General features: G+C 40.6%; 1 protein-coding gene across 1 annotated transcript; it reads left to right on the forward strand.

The window, feature by feature from the left end:
* The first annotated feature begins 6,102 nt into the window (after positions 1–6,102).
* On the forward strand, positions 6,103–22,554 carry LOC135479799 (uncharacterized). The gene is made up of 7 exons (XM_064759704.1): positions 6,103–6,180; positions 6,384–7,958; positions 12,165–12,296; positions 15,504–15,614; positions 20,079–20,116; positions 21,255–21,342; positions 21,620–22,554. The coding sequence occupies exons 2-7, from the start codon at positions 6,812–6,814 to the stop codon at positions 22,552–22,554; spliced, it is 2,451 nt and encodes an 816-aa protein (XP_064615774.1). The 5' UTR covers positions 6,103–6,180; positions 6,384–6,811.
* Positions 22,555–25,269: the final 2,715 nt, after the last annotated feature.

The following is a 25,269-nucleotide window of genomic DNA, read 5'->3' on the forward strand; positions in this document are numbered from 1 at the left end:
TGTATTCTTCTATTGCAGCAGATCGTTCTGTTAAAAATAACACACATATTCTATTAAACATTCATAAACGTTCTCTTAGACTAACACGTTATTACGATGAATATGACAGAATGATATGTTATAATAACAGAGTAGATTCTAGCATCACACTCGGACAACAGACTTTCTCTTAAAATTAACAGATTAATTTTTTGAGTGCAGCTCTATGCAATAAAAAGTTCAAATATATTTAACTAGATGCAAAATAACAGTGCTCACTAACCTATAATGTCAGAATTATGGATTAATGCCTCTGAAGTGAGCAATGTTCATGCAGTTGTTGAAACTGCACCGATATCGGTGGATGCTTTTCTGACTCTGCAGTGGGTACCGGTGCATGCTTTTTCTGGCTCTGGAGTGGGTACCGGTGCATGCTTTTTCTGACTCTGCAGTAGGTACCGGTGCATGCTTTTTCTGACTCTGCAGTGGGTACCGGTGCATGCTTTTTCTGGCTCTGGAGTGGATACCGGTGCATGCTTTTTCTGGCTCTGGAGTGGGCACCGGTGTATGCTTTTTCTGACTCTGGAGTTGACTCAAACACATGTTTGTTTACTTCTATTTGTAGCTTTTTATTGTCTTTGCTATTCTCTGATTGTAGCGTGCTTGTTTTCTTTTTACTCTCTATTGTGTATATACAGCCTGATTTTTTTTTATGCTGCGTATATATATACCGAAGTACAGAATAACAAACATGATACTTCAGTTTTCGCAAATTAACCAGGAATTTCACCTGTGCTGTTTTTTTTATATCATTTTTTATATCACTGTGTACTGTGGAAACATGTGCACAACATAATTTGTCCTCAACATCGATTGTACGTGTTCACTGTAAGAATTGCATGCATTGTTTAACACGCTTACAAGTGGCGATGGGTGATTTTATTTTTTAGTGTATAGACGGCTTGTGAAGTTGAGTCCACAAGGTCTTTATTTTGGAATGTACTAAATACAACCCATGATCATCCGCATGTTAAACGATGACTAACACTGAGGGTTGAGAGCAACGTCAGTGAACTTTTTCACTGAAGCCGGATTTTGCATGATGGGAGATTCGCAGACGGGTTACACAAGTGGGTGCAGTACAATAAGCCGTTGTCCTCTGTCATGCTGCTATACTTGAGTACTACCATCGTGTTTTATTAGCGCACATACACTCACATATGCGACAAAAGAAAACAAGAAGTTCATAGCATTGGATCCCTATGTTACATACAGAAAGGCGTTTTTGTGCCGCTGAAGGCAAGTTTGGACACTACTTACTTAGGTATGTATATATGTATGTATTTCTTCAATTTTACTATTTCGTCCGTCAAGCAGATATATATATATATATAATTTGACACCCGGTCACTTTCTGTTTTACTCGCGCAGACACGGCAGAGAAAGTATAAAACACACAAGTGTGCTTTATGGCGAGTATAGAACTACACTTTGTACGTATTCACATTTTACGTACCGGTATGCTGTGAAGAACTTTATGGTGTCAATAGTTATTTTCTCGTGTTCTATGTGACCTTAACTCGGACTCGACTCTATGTCGCCTTCGTGTTTCCCCGTATAAGGAGTTCCCTTGAACGGTTACGTTATGCTAACAAATTTCAAATTTGAATCGGACGATCCTGCATGTAGTGATCACACCTTGGCGCAAGCACATTATGGAATGCAATCTCGTCATGCAGATTCTATCAGCCGGTTGACCGATCGGCCGTGTGGTCGTTAATTTATGTCGTTCTGTAGAATGGTAAAACAAATTTCTCTTCATGAATTTGTTCGCTCTCAATCGGAGACATATCTTACACGCGCTGTGAGTTCAAGTCCAGCTCATACTGGCTTCCTCTGCGGTAAGTGGGAAGTCTTCCAGAAACCTGCGGATGGTCGTGGGTTTCCCCCCGGGCTCTGCCCGGTTTCCTCCCACCATAATGCTGGCCTCCGTCGTATAAGTGAAATATTCTTGAGTACGGCGTAAAACACCAATCAAATAAATCAAATCCTATATGGTTTTGTGAAGTTGAAAGTTCCTATCAACTAAATCCGGTGTAAAATGTCAAAAAGAAGCCTAGAACAAGATCCAATGATTCTAATTGTTATGCTAGCTGAAATATACTATGTGCATAGATGTACCTTGTTATAATGTATGTAACTGTTTATAAAGTGTAGCGTGCTTGTTGGAGTAAGCTGTCTAATGACTCCTGTTGCAGGTTCACAAGTTTTATATGTTAATGGAGTATTAAACATGTTTGTCTTTCGATCTCTAAGTTTATGAGGCCCTGATGACAATAACCAGTCCACAAAGCTACAGTGCGCAGTCTGCTTTGTGTTGAACTTAATTGTCTTTCAACAGTGTGGTATGGGATGTCTGTACGTCACACGTGGGAAAGTTGGTTAGCCACGTACCAAAAGTCGGTGGTTTAGATTGGATACTCCGGGTTCTATCGGGTGGGCATCAAAAATGGGCCGTACTTTGATGATGCATTGCTCCATTATCCTTTGTTCAAACCCTTTCAAACTTTAGACGTTAAAATCGCATAATTTTGTTAATATACTGACCAATTTTCAAGGTCATAGCTTGAGTAGTCTGTACAGGATTAAAATGAAAAGATAGCCTCAAAAACGCAGGTTCCAGTGACCCACATGCTCGGAACATGTGTTTTTTACTCTATTTTGATTTTGGTCTCATGAACCGAAATCTTAAAGGATGAAATTTGGTCAGTATACTTAAGACATAATGGCTTTTGAGTGTGTAAATTTTAAGAAGCTGATGTAAGAGGGTTTCGGAGATATTCAGTGTCAAAGTGAGGTCCATTTTCTTATGCCCACCCGATGTAGGCATATAAAACTAAGTTCAAAAAGGTAGGCCGTGAAACAACACTCAAATACGGATATAAATTAGGGGAATCTCACGTTCGAATCCTGCAGCGTCCAAAGCATACATCGACTGCGGCTTCAAGTGAGAGAGTTTGTAAGGTTCCTGGTTCCTCCAGTGGTATCCCGCGGGATATCCCTAATTTTTCTTCCCATATATGAACCTGGTAGCCTAACGTAGATATTCTTGAATAAAACGTACAATACACAAAATACAAAGGAATATAAGTAAATTATCGGTATTTATAAGAGAGTGAAGTTAATTCAACTCTCCAGGCCTAAATTCGCCAAAATATGGCTGAATACTGCTGACTTGGCGTTAAGCACTAAACAGCCATTGACTGCTGTTTTATGCCGCTCTCAAGAATATACAAACTTATACAAACAGCGGCAAGCACTATGGTGGGGGAAATAAAAATGGACAGAGCGCGGGGAAAACCCATGACCACCTGCAGGCTGTTGGCAATCTTTCTTACGTGCGGCCGGAGAGGAAGCCAGCATGAGCTGGACGATAAAAAGTGATGCTCTAGGCCTACATACATGTACATACATGTATGGAAATTTATTCATTTGTGCATAATACTTTGAGAACCATGGATAAAACAACAGGCAGCTAACTATCCCAATAAAGAGCACACCATTGCACAAATGTTACATGGTTTACTTTCTGCTTGATAACTGCATTCAGAGTTCTAATTTTGCACCCCGAATATTGAAGTATGCAAAACACATCTTTCAAAACTTCTGCCAATACATAGATATTTCCAAATATTCTCAAAATTTCGTTTTTGAAAAGTTCGAATTCTAAATTGAATAAATTAATTTGGAATAACGTTCCAATATACAAATTGTACACCATAGTTAAAATGATGGGATTTGAAAATTTGTCAAAGAAAATGAAAACTAAGCCACGATACCCCAGAGATACCAATGAACTCGATAAAGTACGTAATTTACGGATTTTTCTTATGGTGGGGGATCCTTCACATGTTAGGATGGCTGGCTTTATTTATTGAAACAGTGTTTCAAGGTCAGTTATAGGTGTTCCTTTATTCAGTTAGATGTCAGAGAAGTGTAGGAAGAAATAGGAACAATACGACGAATGAGCGGTCCAAAGCTGCGATGTAATGCGCATTTCAAAATGCAACACGTGATCAAGAAGAAAATGTATGTACACCATCTCCAACAACAACAACCAAAAAGGAAAGAAAAGTCATCAACAACGCCATCCTCTCATACCGGGCTGTTCGTAGTAGCTAAAAAGTGTCAAGAAATGAAAAATAGCCAACGTGTTTTTTTTTTGTTTTTGAATACGTATTTGATGCCAGATGCATTCTAGTGTTTTTCTGTGCATTTGTATTGTTATATTTAATCATGTATTTATTCGATCGGTTTTTTACGCCGTATTCAAGAGTATTTAATTTATGCGGCGGCGACCAGCATTATGATGGGAGGAAGTCGGATAGATCCTGAAGGGAACCCACGACAATCTGCTGTTTGTTGCAAGACCTTCCTACTTATGATTGGCGAGGAAGCCAGCATGAGCTGGACGTAAACTTACAGAGACCGCATTGGTGACAAATTTCCGAGTTATTGCTCCGCGCTGGCATGCACGGAGGCCACTGTATTACAAGGCTATGCGACAGAACTAGAGGGACAAAGGCCTATTTATTTGGTCATGTGCGCCTTTTTATTGTCATGGGATAGTTAGTCTGGGGCTATATGTGAGTCATGAAAATTACGAACTTGACGATATGCAAACGAAAACAAAGGGAGCACTGAAGTAATCGTTTGTGTAGACTATACATGTATAGAAACAGATTCATTATGAGTGATTTGTGAATGAATGTCCGACATTCACATACCGCTCGTAGCCCACGAATGGGCGTTCCAAGTGGTAAGTCCTTATGGTGGGAGGAAATCGGGCAGAGACCCTAGCCCCATATAATTAAATGCAATTAGCTACGACTAGGATGAGGAAGTGTCAAGTTCCGTTTCTGAGAAATCAACAAGAACTAATGACGATAGAAACTGCTTGCTTAAGGGAGAGAGTCTTAAGTGATGCATGGATGGACTAAGAATCAACAGGTTACATACAGAACTAAGTGAGGGACAGAGCTAAAGAGAGGTACAGAGAACTGCGTCTTCTTAACCTAGGCATAGTTTCTTCTCTGGGCACACGCCAATGTGGCGTATTTACATACCAGTATTTTTACAGGTTGTCTTGAACCACATACTATGAGGTAACTGTCTTCTGACCGAACAGTGATCTGCTGTTCCTGCATGTAGACGTCTATAGAGCAGCTCGATCAGGATAAGTTATTACGCTAGTGGACGAGAAGCTAAAGAAGGATCAGTTAGGTTCGCCCCCTCACATGACACGATCAGGCGCATATAGGAGAGGGGACTGGGGACAGTCGATGTCTGGTTCAACTGTAGATGTATGTACAGTGTGAATAACCCTTTTGCAAGAAAAAAACCCCACAAAATAATGGATCTGAAAGGAAGGTATTCGAGACCGGGCACTTCATTTGTACTGGGCAACGGCAAGCAGACGACGAGATGAAAAATAACATGGGGAGGCATAGAGGATTGAACAACACGGACAATATACATGGAAGTACGACTGGTAATATCCATAAATTATAGTATGAAAAACAACTGATCAATGTGCACAGCATATATAAATTGTGAACATGACCTGGTTTTGGACTTATGAAGACATGAGTTCTTTTGTTAACTGCCAGGTTATTTAGACTATGTTTTCAGAGCCTTGGCGCGAGCAAAACGGCAAATGCCCGGATGTCTGCGGCCTCGAATTTTTATACATACCTCGTGAAGCAGTGAAGCCTGAAAAGTTAAATAGCCCATTGACGAAATGCTCACACGAAACGGGTGTATATACTAAAGCATATTTCATTATGGAGGGAGGAAACCGAAGAGAGCACGGGGGAAGCTCACGACCATTCGCAGGTTGCTGACAGACCATGAGCTGAACTCACAACGATAAGCGTTAATGAGAGTCTCCTGGGGCCGTGCCCCCGCGCTGGCACGCTTATCACGTCGTTTTCTGATTTGTATATACAGGCTATATGTCGGGGTAGAAGCTACCCTGAAGAGAAGAGCTGTGACCTACTCTAACCCTGTTCTCCTTGGCTGGGTTTGTACACATGCCCATGCTTTGTAACTTGTTACTGGGACCTTCACATAATTTCACTCCCGTGTATGTGACGAATTTACATATCAATACTTCCACAGGATGTTCTGAACTTCATACAGGTAGACTTGTTCTCCCTGAATACGGCTTCTGTGTTCTGTCGAAAGCGTCTGTAGTCACTTTTTTTTGCAAATTGTCCGCAGCGTTAACTTAGATGTCTATGTTCGTGTTCCAAGCTAAGGTATACCTGATATTCTTGAGGGACTACGTATCTCTGCCTAATTAAATAGATTAATCAAAGCTTTTTTTTTCTGTTGTAATAAAGCCACGTCAGGGAACCATCGACGTTGACTGATCATGGTGTTAGACTTTTAGGATGTACGACAGTGGTTAACTGGATACGTCATTTCTTCTTGGAGGCTTGTTAATGGACCTTTGTCATGAACCTACGTTAATACCGGTTAAATCTGATGTGCAGCGCTTGTTATGGACGTTTGTAACAAGAATATACGCTCATGTGCAACGTTTATGATGGACGATTCATTCATGACCCTTGATAGCACAAATCATTGGTCATAATATTAACACCGACCAACTGACGCTGATATGCAACATTTATCCTAGATCTTTGTTAACACCCATTCATTCGGATGTGTAACGCTTGCCAACCTTTGACCTTTCGCGTCAGTATGTGACGTTTTAAGTGATATTTGAACGCCTAACGCTAATCATAAAAAGCGAATCTGTGACACAATGACAGAAAAAGGGAACGAAAGGACGCTAGAGTGGAGTAGTATGGATGATCCGTACAGTATCCAGCGGATACAAGATGAGGTGGGCTTACCCATTCTGGTACATGTACTGGAAGGGATCTACAGCGTGACAGAGTCCGGTACTTTCTCCGGCGGGGACTACCTCAAACTGCACGGATGCGAAACCTTGGAGAAAGTGGTCGCTTACCCGACCCAAGAGGAAAACGGGAAATTTACCAAGTATTACAGCAGGTGGAACACCCCGCTTGAAATACCGTTGGATTATAGGGTGAAGGCGAGAGTGATTCCAAAGCACGGAGAAAATCGCGTGTACCCTGCTGTTGAGCTCCTTGTGGAAGACTTTCCAAGATACGTCCAGGTGGGCGTGACCATTGCGGGCAAAGAAAAGTCGGGAGCTAGTGTGCCCATTGTCTGTGGCTCTGTACTGGAGCTTTTGAAGACGACGGCCACTGGGAAACAACGAAGTCTCCTCTGTCTTCTCGACACTAAGGAAGTCTACCTCCCGATGGATTGCCTCGGCCGATTCACTATTGTGCCTGATTCAGAACTGTACACGATCCGTGAAATCGTCTCCCGATTCCCCCTGCCCCAGTTAATCGCACTAGATGATAACGGATCGGAAACGAAGAAATATCTCTCCGAGCAGGCGAACAAAGCGCTGTCCAACTTGGAGAACTTCAAAGGTACGTTCGTCTTGGACTCCACAGTCTCCGAACAGGTTGTTTACGGAACTCATCGGCTTGAGTTCCACCATATGAACGTTGCGCACCTCAATCTAAGCCTGCAGGCGATCGTTGTCATTCCTTTCGACTCTGAGGCAACATTCCAGATCGCGCTAAACAGAGAGTCGTCCATTTACACAACGGTGTTCGCGCAAAATTATATGAAGACGCTGAAGACAAAGTCTCTGGTACCAATGTGCATCGGCCAACAGGGAAGCAAAGAGCGAACCATCCAGCTCCCGGAAGGTTATGACGAGATAGTCACAGACAACAATCAGGGCACCATCGACCAGAGCCCCAGCGGTAGGGTCAAATCCAAGGTTCCAGGACCCAAAACTCTGCCCAAGCCCGCCAAGCCAATCCCCGCAAAACGTAAAGTCCTTAAACCTCCTTGTGAGAAACTGGGTAAGTTGTCCAGTTGAAACTTTTCATCATATGATATTAAACGAAACGTAGCAATCAACCGATGATTGTAAATGTTTAAAAATATTTAAGCTTGAACTCCGGAAACTGATCGAACATAGTTTTGTTTTCATTTTGTTAAAATGTGAATAATAACTGTATGCCTTGTTTAGCCTGTACCTAATTTATTTCAGCTATGGAGGATTGAACAATGAAGCTTACATTTCAACAATCTTTGAAATTAATGACAACAATTTGTCTTATTTTCTTCGGAATTTAACGTCACGTTGAACATGACTGTGGCCAGTTGTCGGATTCTAATGATATGTCTGTCATGGTAATGGGTGAGAACATCCTCTTAGGAAGGGCGTAATAACGGAGGGAGATGTTAACGTTATACGCCGATCACACAGTCATGATGGGTGTACCATCTGTGTATGATGGGCGTAGAATCCCACCATTAATGTTAGCCGCCGTCATATAAGAGAAATATTATTGAGTACGACGTAAAACACCAATGAAATAAATAAATAAATAAATGAACTTTGAGTTTTACGATGTATACTAGCGTCGACGAATAAACTCGTCTAACTTAGTCTGGTTTGACATTTCCGTTGTTTGTACGATCAGAACAAAAAATATTTACAAGCGATAAGGTCTATTGCTTGATGTGTTTACCAAATCGCCTATAATATGAATAGCACGCTCTGACTTTTCCGCCATTTTGGCATGTTCCGTGAATGCGAAACCATAACCTACTTTATAGACGATTTCGGATCAAGGAAAAATTTTGTTAGGAAGTCAGTTTAAGTGTTAAATATATCGTTTACTTATAACAAAACAAATCTATGTTTACTCCAAGCAGTACGAAAGGCTATTTTATAATACTACATAATACAGAATTTTTGCAAGAACTAATATCAACTCGGGTCGGTTACAGTTTTTACATTTCACCATGCAGCTTGGCAGGAGTAATATATGTCCAGACCTTGGTTAAGAGAAACACGTGTAATGTTCCTAGTATTCAAACTAGGTAAGTGCTGAGTGAAACTTCCAGTCGCATTACTGACACTAATAAACTTTGTCGAGAAACGAGATACCTAAAATTATAGGAAGCCATGCAGTTTTTCACTGGCTTGAAATGACTTTATTCTTTTTGAAAATCTAAACTAATTTTGGACTGCTATCTTCTTCTATTTTTAAATATGTTTTTTGGTTAACATGTCAATAATGGTAAAACAGAACTGTGTCTTCTGACCTTCAGTGACCTCAGAACGATCTGAACCATACTACACTAAAAAAATTGTTGTGTTAATTTTAACAGAAATTCTGTTGTCTGAGTGATGCTAGAATGTATTCTGTTATTGAAGCAGATTGTTCTGCTAAACATAATACACATATTTTATTAATTCAACAGATGTTAAAAATTTAAATATTCTATTGAACTAACAGGATATTATGATCAGTATGATAGAATATTATTTTGTAATAGCAGAATACATTCTACTGTCACTCAGAAAACAAACTTTCTATTAAAATTAACAGATTAATTTTTTGAGTGTACATATTCAGGCCGATCAAGATCGACGTAAGATGCGATTAGGATGATGGCGACATCTGCGTATGGGCCATCCATCATGGCTGTAGGATCCGCACCACATCTAATCAAGATGCGCGTGGGATGGGCGGGTGATATGCGTAGGAACTGTCATGAGGATTGGGCAGTACTGCACCACGATGGTTTTCCCTTTGCAAAAAGGCGTTCCCCCATGCCAACACTAACGGTGTTTAGAGCTAAACGTACTACCATCATCGGATGGGAATGAGGAAGTTATCAAATAATAATTATTAAATTATCTAGTAATCTAATTCAACACGATGAATATACATTAGCCCCAGTTTGAGCGGAATTAGATACAATCATAAAGACATATTGCTGAGTATCGCCACCAACACCCTGCAGAATACAAATAACCGGAAAATTCACGAAAATGTAAAATCCTCAGAAAATGTGAAATTGTTGCCAGGATTTATAAAATCGCCTGAGTTTGTAAAAGAATTTTTTTCCTAAATTTCAAAATGTAGAACCATTATACCGGAATGTGTCATGCCAACTATCTTACATTTGGTGGTGGTTTTAAAAATTTCCGTCTATCCAAACCTTATCAGACTGGACAATTTCCAAGGGAACTTCACTTCCAAGGGAACTTCACTAGAGTACCTCCTTGTTGCAGGAGGGATTCCCACCGCTCCTTTATCTACTGAAGGCAAGTAAGCCGCTATTATACTGCACACCCACTTAAGCGAGAGGACGCATAGCTAGGAAGTTACAACTATCACTTTAAAGGTCTTATGTGTGACCCTATCCAGGATTGATCCTGTATCTACTGCCTCCGAAGCGGACGCTCTACCAACTGGGCCGATTTGTCCCTATAGGTATATATACACTATAGGTGTACAGATACGTGTGAAACCCCCAGGACATAAAAGCCCAATAGTATAAAAATCTCACAATATAGTCTTTCCGTAAAAATTTCAATACTGGATACTATATCCGATATACTATATGCGGAGTGAAAACGGAAGTGGAAAGTGGGATTCTGTGATCTAGGCTGATTTAAAACTGTCGAGGGTTAAAGGGTTTTTGTTGGTTATTGTCTTTACAAAAATTTACGGTGAGGAAGTTTGAGGACAAACCCTGACGTTGAGAATACAATGTATATGCTTGGAGTTTTACGCCGTAACAGTTTTTCGGGCATATGATTTATTTATTTATTTATTTGATTGATGTTTTACGCCGTACTCAAGAATATTTCACTTATACGACGGCAACCAGCATTATGGTGGATGGAAACCGGGCACAGCCCGGGGGAAACCCACGACCATCCTCAGGCTGCTGGCAGACCTTCCCACGTACGGCAGGAGAGGAAGTCAGCATGAGCTGAACTTGAACTCACAGCGACCGCATTGGTGAGAGACTCCTGAGTCATTACACTGCGCTAGCGCGCTAATCAACTGAGCCATCGGGCATATGACGACAAGGAGTCATTACGTGTGATTATATATACAGCGTCTTTGTTTCGGGGGTGCAAGTCCATGCGACATTGAGGTATCATACCGAAGACACCAGACAAGACACCTCACCCTTTCTCATTATGCTGACACCAAGCCAACTGGTTATGTTTCCTTGCTGCTTCCTGTCAGTGCTGAGTGCTAAGCGAGGCAACAGCAAATGTCTTTGGTATGACCCGACCCGGGTTTGATCCCAGGCCTGCTGATTTCACCCCACTCTGAGCAACTATGATATATCGACTGAACCCATGATAATGTTCAAGACTAAACGTTGGGAGTGTGGGGGGGGGGGGGGGGGGGCTGGTGTGTGTGGGGGGTGCATGAGGGAAGGGTATACCGGGTATTAAGGCCTTACTTCGCGAACTGTTTATGTCAGTGAATACAATTTTAACACGGAAGTAAAAAGGCGTTGCTCGCAAAGATCCTTTTGTAAGGAGCAATTCTCCAAACCAGTTTTTGAATGGAACACAAAAACTTATGTATACAGATAGTTGAAAAAATAAATCCCCTGCGCGATGACAGGTCAGTAGGACTGAGGACATGCATTCAGGCCTATGGCCTTCTTGTGTATCGTTTAACAAGGGACTGTCTAGGTTTTTCTGTATCGCACATATACGGTCTTCGCTGTCAAGCGACTTACTCTGGATTTATAAACTTGATTCATTCCAATTACATGCAGCCATGCAAGCATAAGGGCTTAGTGTACATTGCCTAGGGAAGGTAAGAAGATTTCTACTGTATATAGCAGTGTGAAGAACATCACACTTGTTGGGTGTAATCTTGTCACTGTTGAGTGAATGTGTCTGTCACGTGATATTAAACGTGTGCACGAGGAACGGTATCTAGTCATCTTTGGAGCTTTACATGACGAAAGGTTGGGTTTCCCAATTCACGTAAACAACTCATTTCAAGGTACAATGTATTCTCTTTATTTTTGGTCCGCTGTACAACGATGTCTTTTGTTATAGCTGGTTTGTCAAGTACTTGAGGAAACAATGCTTTACTGGAGACACGTTGGTTTCCTCCAATCCTAAGCATCACCGCCTTTATTTAAAGGAAACACTTGTTGCGAATGCCGTTAAAAACTTAAGTGAACGATATAAATAAATTCAAGGATTACCTCTTGTCGCCTCGCAGGTACATCCACCAAAATGTCTGATGACAGTGAAAGCGACACGGATTACGAGCCTGTCACACCCGAGAAAATTGCAGTGTTTGCTGCTCAAACCGAAACCACCAAGGATGATGATGATATCGTTACCACCAAAGGTAAGGGTGTTAAATGATATGGTTACACCTCCCCCCCCCGCCTTTGCAAAAACGTTAAATGATTTCTTAACCACAAAAGGTAAAGTGCATCGAGTGATATCGTTACAACAAAGATAGGTGCATTAAATGATATCGGTAGCACCAAAGGTAGGTGCGTTAAATGATATCGGTAGCACCAAAGGTAGGTGCGTTAAATAATATCGATAGCACCAAAGGTAGGTGCGTTTAATGATATCGGCAGCACCAAAGATCGGTGCGTTAAATGATATCGGCAGCACCAAAGGTAGGTGCGTTAAATGGTATCGTTAACACCAAAGGTAGGTGCGTTAAATGGTAACGTTACCACCGAAAGTTAGCGCGCTAAAGCATATCGGTTTGGCCTACGCTATTTTGCCTGATAGTGGTTAACTCTCTGCTGCATTATATTTTTATTTTAAGACTTTATTTATTCCCAATGAAATATGTACTGGTCCCAATGGTTAAACAAAATGAGATTCGCAAGCTGTAAACAATACACTGGTGTTTGTGTGCAGGCAGTTGTGAAACAGACACAAAACGATCATTTACTCCAACAATAATGTGTACTGAGCTATATCCAACTGCTGAATTCAACCAAGGGCAGAAGTTATAGAATACGTACAGAAAAAATCTTGAACTGAAAACTGACAGGCTATATGACATCACTTAACGAAAATAATGTAAGGATTTGGGTGAAGTTTAGGTATAGTAATCTTAAGCTTTGCAGGGGGCCTCCGTGGCTCTGTAGGTTAGCGCGCTAGTGCAGCGTAATGACCCAGGAGTCTCTCACCAGTGCGGTGGCTGTGAGTTCAAATCCAGCTCATGCCGGCTTCGTCTCCGGGTGTAAGTGGGAAGGTCTGCCAGCAACCTGCGGATGGTCGTGGGTTTCCCCTGGGCTCTGCCCGGTTTCCTCCCACCATAATGCTGGCCGCCGTCGTATAAGTGAAATATTCTTGAGTACGGCGTAAAACACCAATCAAATAAATAAATAAATAACTTAAGCTTTGCATCAAGACTAAGATGAATATTAGTCAGGTACAACAAACAGCATACATTCAAAGTACCAATCTGTTAAACTCACATAATATAATATTAATTCTTGGTGATGGTAGAATAGATTGCTAAAGGCTATTACCTTTGCATGAGACGTTTTGAAAACCTAGCATTCAGAAGCTGAGGAATCCCAGTTGCTCGTTCAGAAAGGTAGGTAATACATTTTTGTAATTATTCTGAAAAAGAGACTTTATCCCTTCTCAACTTTTGGAACACCTGGACAGCTTACGTTTCCGTATAAAATTCACCATGGAGCTAGAAAAAGATCAGCAAATCCATTTCCTCATCTCCCTACACAACAATGAATTTCAAACTTTATGTTATCGAAAGCAAATCCACGGCGATCAGTGCATCCGCCACAACTTGATTTATCCAATTCAAGTTAAAACAGGAATCATTTCTGCCTTGACGAAAAGATCGGCCAAACATCCATCGACTCAGCAAGTCCTCAGCTCCTAAATCAAATACCTGAGCGAAGTATTCATCAACCAGAAAAACTAACCTCTTGGAGGAACATTCCATCCGGCATTCCCCCAAAAGCAATCAGCAGGATGTTCCTAAAGCAGCCAAAACCCCGTCACATGTAATTATAGCCTTGCCATTTGTTGGAAAGACAAGCTGGGTAATACAGCGATCATCTAAACAGAAAGCCAACATAGACCGGATATTTACTGTTGGGTTAACACTGCAGGTCATACTTAGAGCGTCACACAAAACGTCCTGCTGCCATCAAACAGCGATCTAAAAATTTTCAGGCTTAACTGCTCCTTTGCTGAACACTATGTCGATGAGACATGCCCACCGCTAAACAAGCGGATTAAAGAGTACCAGGCTTCTTCTCAAACTAAAGGCATGCAATCAGCCATCTCAGAACATATACTAGCCAACCGCCATCACAAAATTGACAGGAATAATATTAATCCCATGAAAACCGACACAGCAAATATCACAACAGGAAAACTAACGGAAACTCTTGTTATTCAACAGACCGAACCACAGATCAACAGAGACCTAGGGTTTTTATTTTATCCCTAAAGCTTACGGTGACTTTATTCATGATGTAGCCCGCCACTCCATCAAATCTACCCTGTATGAACAATATGCGTTCTTAATAGTTTGCAATCAGACAAAAGTTTGTTTGTCTGTTATCTTATTTAGTGCAGAAATATTCTTGAGTACGGCGTAAAGCACCATTCAGATAAAAAAATAAATAAATATTTAGTGCAGTTATCATAGCTTTTTACAATATGTGTTTAGTGCGGTTATCATAGCTTTTTTTACAATATGTGTTTAGGGCAGTTATCATAGCTTTTATATAACATATGTATAGGGTAATTGTGCGGTTATCATAACCTTTTACAATATGTGTTTAGTGCAGTTATCATGACTTTTTGACAGTGTGTGTTTAGTGCAGTTGTCTTAGACTTTTACAGTACTTGTTTAGGACAGTTGTTTTAGTTTTTTACATGATGTGTTTAATGAAGATATCATAGCACCTCCCGCCAAAAGCCTATATCGTCTTTCACTCAGATACCTTGTATAACCTTTGTTGATAGATATATGGAATGTAAGAAATGTGGCCGATCTGCCCATGTCAAAGGTCAGAACTGACCGACTGACCAGTCAGCCAGACAGACAGACAGACTTACTGACTGACTGACTGACAGACAGACAACCAGCCAGGCACACGGACAATCAGACAGGCAGACAACGGGTAAAACGACTGACTGGCTGACACAGACACCGGACAGACAGACGGACTGACAGACGGATAGACTGACAGAAAGACGGCCAGCCAGCCAGCCAGCCAACCAGACAGACAGAGAGACAGAAGGACAGGCGGGCGGACTATCTGCTTGTCGATGGCAAACAGTGATGAGAAATCCCTGTTTCTGAGTAATTCAAGACCAGTAAAGTCTAATAAATGGCAAATAAAATCACTACATTTGTTTTTTACGCAGTTGTGCTTAAACCAGTGTGATAGGGGGCTGTATAAGGTGCTACTATTCAGTAAGAATAAAGACTTACATGAGGTAAATTGACAATAGTCCGTATTTCGCCGGTTAGGTTTGACCATTTGACAAATTTTCTTAGTTTTACTCTCTGTGCAATAGTCTTTTATGTTATATTACACAGGAGAAACGCTGGACAGACCCAGGCGACCAAGTCGCTACGAAGTTGTGGAGTTGCCCCCAACTTTACCTGATCCAGGCAGACCCGAGCGACCGGAACGTCCTGATCGGGCAGGTCTGTCTCTTTGGTTGTCGCATGTGTTTGTTTCATAATTTGTTTATTTGCTGGTTTGCTTGTTTAGAGCTTAACTTAAACGTCACTTAATCACATTTTAAACTCATTTTCACGTGTTTTTTCAATAGCATTCCCCTTACCCACTGTCGATGTATTAAAATGCTGCTTTACTTAAACACCATGTTAAGTTTAACAACCAATATAGATGTACAGAGACCAAAGGGAACAGCAACAGATTTAGTTCATATTTAATATACCTGTTTGTACACAATTATCTTTTCGCTGTGTACAAAACCGAAGACTTCGCTTAAAAAGTAACATCTGGTATAATTAAGTCTTAAGGCATTTTTGACCAGCCAGGCCCTGGTCCGTCACATTATACTAACACCGTGCCGATCGGTACTGGATCTATTCCACTATTTAAACAGACAGATATGACACACTATACAATCACAAATCAAAATAGAAAGTTTCCTAAGTTGTCATGCATGCTATAGTTTTTGAAAGTAAACTCTGAGAAAATCAGACGATATGTTTCAAAATGCTTTTTCCTTATGTGTAAGGAATCTTGCACTCCCATGTAAGCTTACATTTTTATAACAGATTGTACTCCAACGTAAACCCATATTCTGATTATTTACAATAATTAATAAATGATAAAGGAAACCAGTTTTTAAAAAGTTATAAGACATCTTGCATGGACCTATGCGTCGCAACAGACATGTAAAATGTACGTGTACTAACCCTTTGCATTGTTTCTATGTGGTTGTATGTTAAATGTGATGACAACACAGCATTTTTGTGTAATTGTAGACGTGTGACATCTAATAAGTTGCAACTAACGTCACTACAATCTTTTTTTTTACCTAATTTTGCTTAAGCCATGGTGCTAGGCTGTGTTAAATTGCTACTATTTGTGCATTTACATAAACAGTTAGAATAAAACACCTAAGCGAGGTAAACTGACAAAAGGGCCGTATTTCACCGGTTACGCGTGGCCATTTGCCAACTATCACACTGTTGGGGCCGTATTTCACCAGTTACGCGTGGCCATTTGCCAACTATCACACTGTTGGGGCCGTATTTCACCGGTTACGCGTGACCATTTGTCAACTATCACACTGTCGCTGCTGATGTGGTTTTACTGTTTATGTTGTACAGGCACGTCTTTAATTATGATAACCAACCCTCAACCAAGATGCACGTTTCAGGTCAATAATCGCAAGACTAACTCCCAAAACGACGTTGAAGGCAAACCTCCAAAGAACTAAGAAAATATATAAAGAACGAAATTAGGCCCCAATCATGAAAAGAGAAACCGTGAACAGTATTCAGTGATGATGAACAACGCAAGGTATTCCCCAGGCTAATAAGTGAAATCAGTATTCAAATTGTGTACCATGCTATTAATTAAGTTGTCGGTAATGAAATATGTGTCTCAGCTGCGCTTTGATTGCAACTGTTCATATATCGAACGTGGCGATGTAATACAGCTATAAGGAAAGAGTGCCAGTTTATTCTGGACGCTCTGTTCGCATTTGCCCACAGGGGAATTATACTCATGGTAAAACTTCAGAAACTTGAAGTGAAGGCGTATAGATATAGGTCAGCCAAAATGGTTGCCTAATTTGTGTCCATTGGGATTCTACCCATACGCTGTTGATACTTGATTTCTTCGAATGAATTTCATCTAGATGTTATTAATGAGAAATTCATGTAACACGATGAACAACGAAACATCCCATGCATGGTAACCCTTGTAGGTAGTAGAACTGAAGAAGGCTTGGTTTCCTTTGACGTCAGTGTAGTGGTGACCAGTTTTATTCAACGCCTGTACAATTTGTGATGATATTCTATCAATTAAATCTGTGAAGTAATAGTATGGAGAATGGAGAAATCCGAGGGAGATATATCCTTATCCGGTGAGTATATTTGAGCGTCTAATTCTTCATTGTGAACAAGTTTGGGCTTTTAAGGATCACATACAGTTGACGCCTGAATGTTTTACAATTGCACAACAGTTCCCTTCCACACTGACTATACTTCTTCTTGTGACTTTGTTAAAAGATTAGATATAAGTTTGGTGGTACGGCTTTTTGACTCCACATTAAAGTGAGCTTTGTACGGGGATTTATACATTTTTGGAAGTCAGTAAATTTATGGTATATCAGTGTGACGGGAAGGCACGAATATACTCCTCTGAGAAATGACTGACTTAAAGTAGTTCATTCAGAGTATAGGCCGTTACAGAATACTGATAATAATAATAATTCTTGCACGCAAAAATAATATTATTAGGAGTTTTGAAGGTCATTAAGTTTTTCTGAAGGTCACCAAGTAGCTTTCGCTGGGTAGGATCCATCAGCACTTGCACGGCTGTCCCAATAACATTAATGTTGATATGGTGGACTTCTGTACTAGCTCAGCCAAATATCAAGGACTGAAAGTTCTACCTTTTCCCCTTTTTATGCCATTTTGCAAACTGTTCAAACGTCCAAATGACCATTTTCATATTAGATCTCATATTTAGGTTTTTCGGCGTCTCTGTACTTGGGACACCTGGCAAGCAGACTTTGAAGACCATCAATATTTCAAGTTTCATCATCAAGTTTACCAGTTATGACACATTTACATGGATTGTAAGGAAAGTCCTACGATTCAGCGTCACAGCTGTATCTATCTGAAGTATAATCAGATATCTCACAATCTTTAACTGCTTAACAGTATTACCGTTAATAGGGATTACACTTTCTGAATATGTGCTTTCGAGTAATCATGGAAGCGTTTGATTTGGTGTTTTGGTAGGAAGTTCATGAGGGCACTCGAACGTTGAAATTATTCAGAACAGCACTGAGATACTCTGGATCAATTAAAATTCGTGGTGTGTTGATTAAATCAATACCCCTATGAAGGTACTTAAAATTTAAGAACTGTCTACTTTCGGCAGTTTAAACTCTTTTGATGTTATTCAGATTGTGAAATTTTATATCCAGATGCAATGTAAGACAGGTATATCGTAGAGATCGGGAAAAGCGAGGGGAAACACACGTTCAGAATAAATATTAGGCATTTATTTTTACGCCGATGTCGACTTATTTAATCAACAATGTATATATAAGATACAGTCGTGACACTACCATATAGATGTGTGCCTATAGCAGATTACTGTGCCCATGATATAATATATCATATATTCAGGACTAGTGAGTTGGCACCGGGCCAGTGGATAACCAGTGTATGTTCTTGGGTTTATACAAACTATATAGGCCATTAAACGCACGTAGACAGTGCATCTCTTCTCCTGGTTTTCATTCTGCATAGCACATATTTGTACAGGGTTACGCCTCAACGCATGGGTATGTAGGTGTATGATTGAAAAGTATCTGGTTTGAAACCTGACAAAAGCTGCTCCTCTTACAAATTTCTTTAAACACTTGCATAATTCGGAACACGCACTTGCTAACATGGCACTGGGGCAGTACTAGTTTTTAACTATGTTTTCAAGCTCGGTGAAATATTCTTATCAAAGAAACGAACTTTAAAAGAAAATGCCTTAAGAAAACTATGATAATAGCCAGTGAGACGATGTGAACAAGATCTGTGTGTTTGCTTTGTACGGATATACTTTCTGGTTTCCAGAAATTTCTATATAGTTTGTTTCTTTTAACTCGTCACCTATATCAAGCTCTCTGTACCTACAATCACGTATACTCGTAACCAAAACTGCTCTATAATATAATATTTATAAGATGATCTTAACAAGGGAAATTCACCACACGACTGTATTGCTTCAGAGTTCGATGTTTGGAAATTCTTCTTGGGATTATGTGTAAAAAAAAGATGTGTATTCGCTTTGTGTAGTGTAAGTTTTGTTACTGAATGGAATGTTCGGGCTGCTGGGGTGCTGTTATAGTACAACGAATTAGTCTCCACATCTATTGTACAGCAATACCTTACTCTGAGGTTGGTTACCTGATCACATGGTCTGGACGACTGACATGTTTCGCTAGTGATTGGGAGCCTGGATCTGAAATTACTGGTTCGAAACCCCGGAGTGGCTCACTTCAGTTTTCAGAACTTGAATGTATAGGTTACAGTAATCAGATGTACCAATAGTTTAGTACATAAATAAAGCATGGGATAGCAAACTGTACATAACCTGCATCTCCTTTATCTAACTCCCTCCTCCACCACTCCCTAGATTTTGATCTCGATCCCCACACCCGGACCCGGAGACTTTGATCCCCACATACCACAACCCATACGTTGACCCCCATACGTTGACCCTCATTCCTTGACCTCCAAAGCTTGACCCCTGACCGTTTAGATGATCCCCAGACCTTAATTCTCACATTTTGACTCCAGATTATTTCCCCTGACACCCTGTTAGTTTTGTCTGACTTTGTGGACCAGTTATGTGATTTTATCTGGAATAAATACAGATATGTATTTTTGTTCTTTCAGGTGTTGTGCCGCTACCTTCACGGGCACCAAAACTCAACGTATGTTGTAATTGCTTTGTATTTAATTCGAAAAACATTGACATTTGTTATCACTTGTTGTCCATTAATGTGACGTTATATATGACGTACTGTCAAACGTGTGGCGTACAGGATTGCACTGTGACGCAATATTGATGGGAAAGAAATGGTCTTCAACAAACGCTAGACAGCGGCGATGCTCCTTGAGCGTCCTCGATCACTTATTGTCACTAAATATAAGGGTCATGTCCGACATTCATATACCATTCGTAGTCCGTAAAGGGCGTTCCAAGTCGATAATCGCAAGATCCATTTCCAAAACAACGTTTAACACTAGCTCCCAAAGACAAAGTTATATAAGAAATTATACAAATAGGAAATAAAGCCGGTAACACCAAGGAGAAGCGGTCACCAGTTTCAATGATGCCGGGCAGACAGTGGATATTCCAGCCATGAATTCCATATCAAAGTTCAAATTCGTAGTGCATGAATGAGTTCCAGGTCAAATAACAATTAAACCACTAAGAATAATAAGAACCATAAGGCCGGGGGAATCTACAGATTCTTCGCCCAAGGTTGAAATTGAAACCGCACCTTGTTTCTCAGCTGTTTGGAGTCGCGCCTGTTACCACCGCTCCCTATAAAAAAAAAACTACAGTGGGTTTTCACTGTCTCGAAAGCAGTAGTAGAAAGTCGTGGTAACTGGGACCAGGTGGACAAGTTAACAAACCACATTTTTAGTTTTTGTACCGTTTTAGGAAATTGAATTTAAAAAATGGATTATGAAGTTATGTGAATGGACAAAGTGCTCAGGTGTAACTCGTAATGTCTTTCCAGTCTGCTCCATCCATGTGAACCTGACCCCTGTCACATGACCCAAGGACACAGGAGCCTCCCATCAATGCGGTCACTGTTAGTTCAAGTCCAGCTCATGCTGGCTTTCTCTCCCTACATGGAAATGTTTTGCACCAACCTGCGGATGGTGGTGGGTTTCGCCCGGGTTCTGCCCGATTTGCTACCGCCATAATGCTGACCGCCGTTGTTAACGTGAAATTTTGTTCAGTACGGCGTAAAAAAGCAATCAAATAAATAAACAAAATAAATCAAAAACATCAACAAAATAATTAGTTTTATACCAGCTTTGTTTTTTTTTTCTTAGAAAGGGAAAATGATCACCAAGACTTTGTCAAGAGCTAAGGATGTAATCAAAGATGTACCTGTTACTGTGAAAACTTTGGCAAAGAAGGGTACGTATATCCGGTTACAAGGGTTCACTCTTCGCCCACTTCGTAAATATTTGTTTATTTACCAGTTCACCGCATAGGCAATTTTAATGTAGTAAAAAAATTAAACATCTAGCATAATTATTTTACAATATATACATTAAACTGGCGGAAAGAAAACCCCAAAGGGCTTATTATATTCCAAAGAAAATAAATAAGATTGTATTTAGAGCACATTTTTCGAGTTATTGCCTAAATACAACTGGTTCTGTGTTCAAACCGTCACTTATTATTTCCACAGCATTTCCTGGAACCAAAAAATCGGCGACCTCCAGCTCAAACTCGCTTACATACGGCCCAAACGCGTCAACTTCAGTTCCAAACTCACCTGCTTCCGGCCCAAACTCACCTGTTTCTGGTCCAAACTCACCTACTGGCGGTCCAAACTCACCTGCTTCAGGCTCAAATTCAAAGCTTTTGCCGGTCCTGCTAAAAGTCGTCAGTGAAGATGAGGAGAGTGAAGCTAGTGACAGCGACGACGTTTACGATTACCCGGATCCTAATAAAGAGGACTTGCGCTTTCCTCCGCTAAAGGACGCTTTACCTTTCGATGACGCCGTGTCAGTGACAAAGAAGCAAGACGAAGAGCAAAGTTTTAATAATAAACCTCGACAACCCACATACAGAAATTTAACTGAGTACCCAATAAATCCAAGAAAGGGAAATTCGTTAGACAGGCGGAAACAGCCGGAGAATACCCAGGATGGTGTTTCTACAACCTGTACCTTACCATCACCATCGAAACCGATTCAGAGTGCCTCTAAAGTAGAGCATCAAGCTCTCAAGCCGGTCCAGTCAGTGAAGCCACAACCCAACACCTTGGCGACCGTGGTCAAGTCCGAGCCTACGACGGTGTCTAATACACCACCGTCCAAGAAACCAGTTGCCCCAGTGACGGCCCCCAAGCCTGTCAGACCTAATTTAAAAGCGATCGGTCCCAAGTTTTCCTATTCCCGAGAAGAAATAATGGAAATGAGCGTTATAGAAATCTTCGAAACGATGAAAAAAATTGGCCTGGGAGAAAAGGCCGATAAGTTTAAAGAGAATTGCGTCGACGGGTCATTCCTGGTTTTGGAGATGACGGACACGGCGTTGGCGGAATTCGACCTCACCGAAGTGGAATCCCTGCAGGTGAAAAGGTTCATGAAAGACGGAAAACTTCCTAAAATGAGCTGACTTTGATGTGTGGACCCATCCCTTTGTCTTTGGGTTGCAGATAAAGAGCCAGTCAACGACATCAGAGGATGAGCTATAAATAGTCACTATCACTATCAATTATGTCAATGTTTATTTCGGGTTTGTGGATATTCACGGTATGGAATGATCCCTTTAACATTTTATTATAAGACATCAAAGGCCACATTCTCAGATTATTCTTCATAGTGAGCATAGCTCTGTGTATCTCAACAGCCTTGCGCTTGTGTATAGGAGCCGGATGCTGGCATCCGGTCATGTGACCAAGTAACTCCTTTATCCACGTAATAACCGTGTCCCTATTATTTGTTGAATTTGTTACATTGTAATTTCGTGATACATTAAATCTTTTACCACACCATGAATGAAGATTTGCGTAAAATATCATGCTGAATTAGTTTTCAAATTATAATCATTTTTTAAGCGTTTTGGTCAGTTAATAAATTAGCAAAGCAAGTACACAAATTAAGGCACTTTGATGAGCCCTATATTAAACTTCATTTTGGTCATCATCTGGAGAAATCCCCACCTATTAGACAGCGCAGTTAGTGTTAATTCTTTCTACTTACAGTGTATGTGACATTCGTAAGTTTACCGTCCTAAAGCAAACATTTTCCTTACAAAGGTGTTTGATAATCCGCTGAAAGATTCCTCGTGTAAGTCCAGCACTAATTATGCTGGAAAACTGAATTAAACGTCTGACCATTTACAAACAAACAGCCCACATAAAGCCATCAACCATTTACAAACAGCCCACACAAAGCCACCAACCATTTACAGACAAACAACCCACATAAAGCCTCTGACCATTTACAGACAAACAGCCCACATAAATCCACCGACCATTTACAGACAAATAACCCACACAAAGCCTCTGACCATTTACAGACATACAACCCACACAGAACCTCTGACCATTTACAGACAAACAACCCACACAGAACCTCTGACCATTTACAGACAAATAACCCAAACAAAGCTTCTGACCATTTACAAACAACCCACACAAAGCCACTGACCATTTACAGACAAACTACCCACACAAAGACACCGACCATATACAAACTACCCACACAGAGCCACCGATCATTTACAAATAAACAGCCCACACAAAGACACCGATCATTTACAGACAAACTACACACGTGAAGCCACCAGCCATTTGCCAACAAGCTGGACCATTTGTCTCTTTTGTAGAAAAATTCACGAACCTATATACATAATCCAACAGTTGGATTCGAACTCGCGCCTTCAACTGACAAGGGCTAATAGACTTTTGAGTGAACTGAGTCAGCGAGGCCTCAGCCATCTTTTTCGGGATGTTTTCCATAGCCGCTGGGACATTCAAAGTTTGGTTGATTGTCGTTTTGCTGGCAGATTTAACATCAAATTCTGCATTTGCCTCGAAAACATTTGCGCCTATCCAGTTGTGCACTCATGAAATGCGGTAATTAGACACCTGCGCATTCTTCCCAATCCTTATATACTGACACTGGGCCAACCAACCCGTTGCCCATGCAGTTGTGCACTCGCAGATTCAGCCGAATCCATGTATGCTGACAATGGGTAAACCAGGCCGCCGCCTTTCCAGTTGTACACTAATGCAATGCGGTAGTTAGACACCCGCGGTTTCTTCCCAATCCTTGTATGCTGAGAATTGGCCAGCCAGCTCGTCGCCTATCCAGTTGTACACTCATGCACTCACTGCATATAATGTATTAAAAAAACTGAAGCCATTGCACAACATATGCATTGAAGTGCGGGCAATGCTCCAATTTTCCAGGACGGTATGAAAGACGTCTCCTTCTATAATCTATAAACTGACCTGACATATCGTGACCCAGACGGGTTCAGCAGTAAGCATGAGTGCGACTATATATATATATATATATATGTATATATATATATATATATATATATATATATATATATATATATATATATATATATATATATATATATCTATATATATATTGACACCGGGTCAAGCAGTCATATTTCCTCGCCAAGCAGCAGCAAGTACCATTTTTTTTCTCTTTGGTATGAACAGGCCCGCGTTTGATCTCAGATCTCACGAAAATTAACTATGGGCTACATCCCCCGTGCAATGTTGAAGAAGATCCAAGCAGCACTATGACGACTAACTTCTTGGAGTACATCAGTAATATGTTACATCAGCTTGCCCATAATACGCCACCCATATGAACATTAGACTACACACTGTAGTCTTGAATTACTTTATGCGGGAAAGGTTTCACATTTCCGAACAGCCCATACAGCTCACGAAAAAATTCGAACATTTCATTGTATTCGATTCATTTTAAAAAAAAGCAAATAAGAATAAGTGCTTGGACAGATATTTATTTCAGATCTGCCTTAAACGATCATAAGACCACTCTTTTACACAGTATTTACAGAACATTTCTCTGTCAGAGGCTATATACAGCCAGGCCTTATGTACAGATACAGAAATTTTTTATAATATATGCCAGCACGTTTCAGTTCACAGTCCCACTTTTGCTATGTATGATCCGTTCGGATACTCCAATCAGCGCTAGTGGTGTATATATACAGAAATATTTTCACAGTGTAAGCCAAGATGCTTCAGTTTACAGTCACAATGTCACTATGTATGATCCGTTCGGATACTCCAGTCAGCGCTAGTGGTGTATATATACAGAAATGTTTTTACAGTGT

This window comes from Liolophura sinensis, chromosome 12 (assembly GCF_032854445.1).
Source record: "Liolophura sinensis isolate JHLJ2023 chromosome 12, CUHK_Ljap_v2, whole genome shotgun sequence".
Taxonomy (NCBI): domain Eukaryota; kingdom Metazoa; phylum Mollusca; class Polyplacophora; order Chitonida; family Chitonidae; genus Liolophura; species Liolophura sinensis.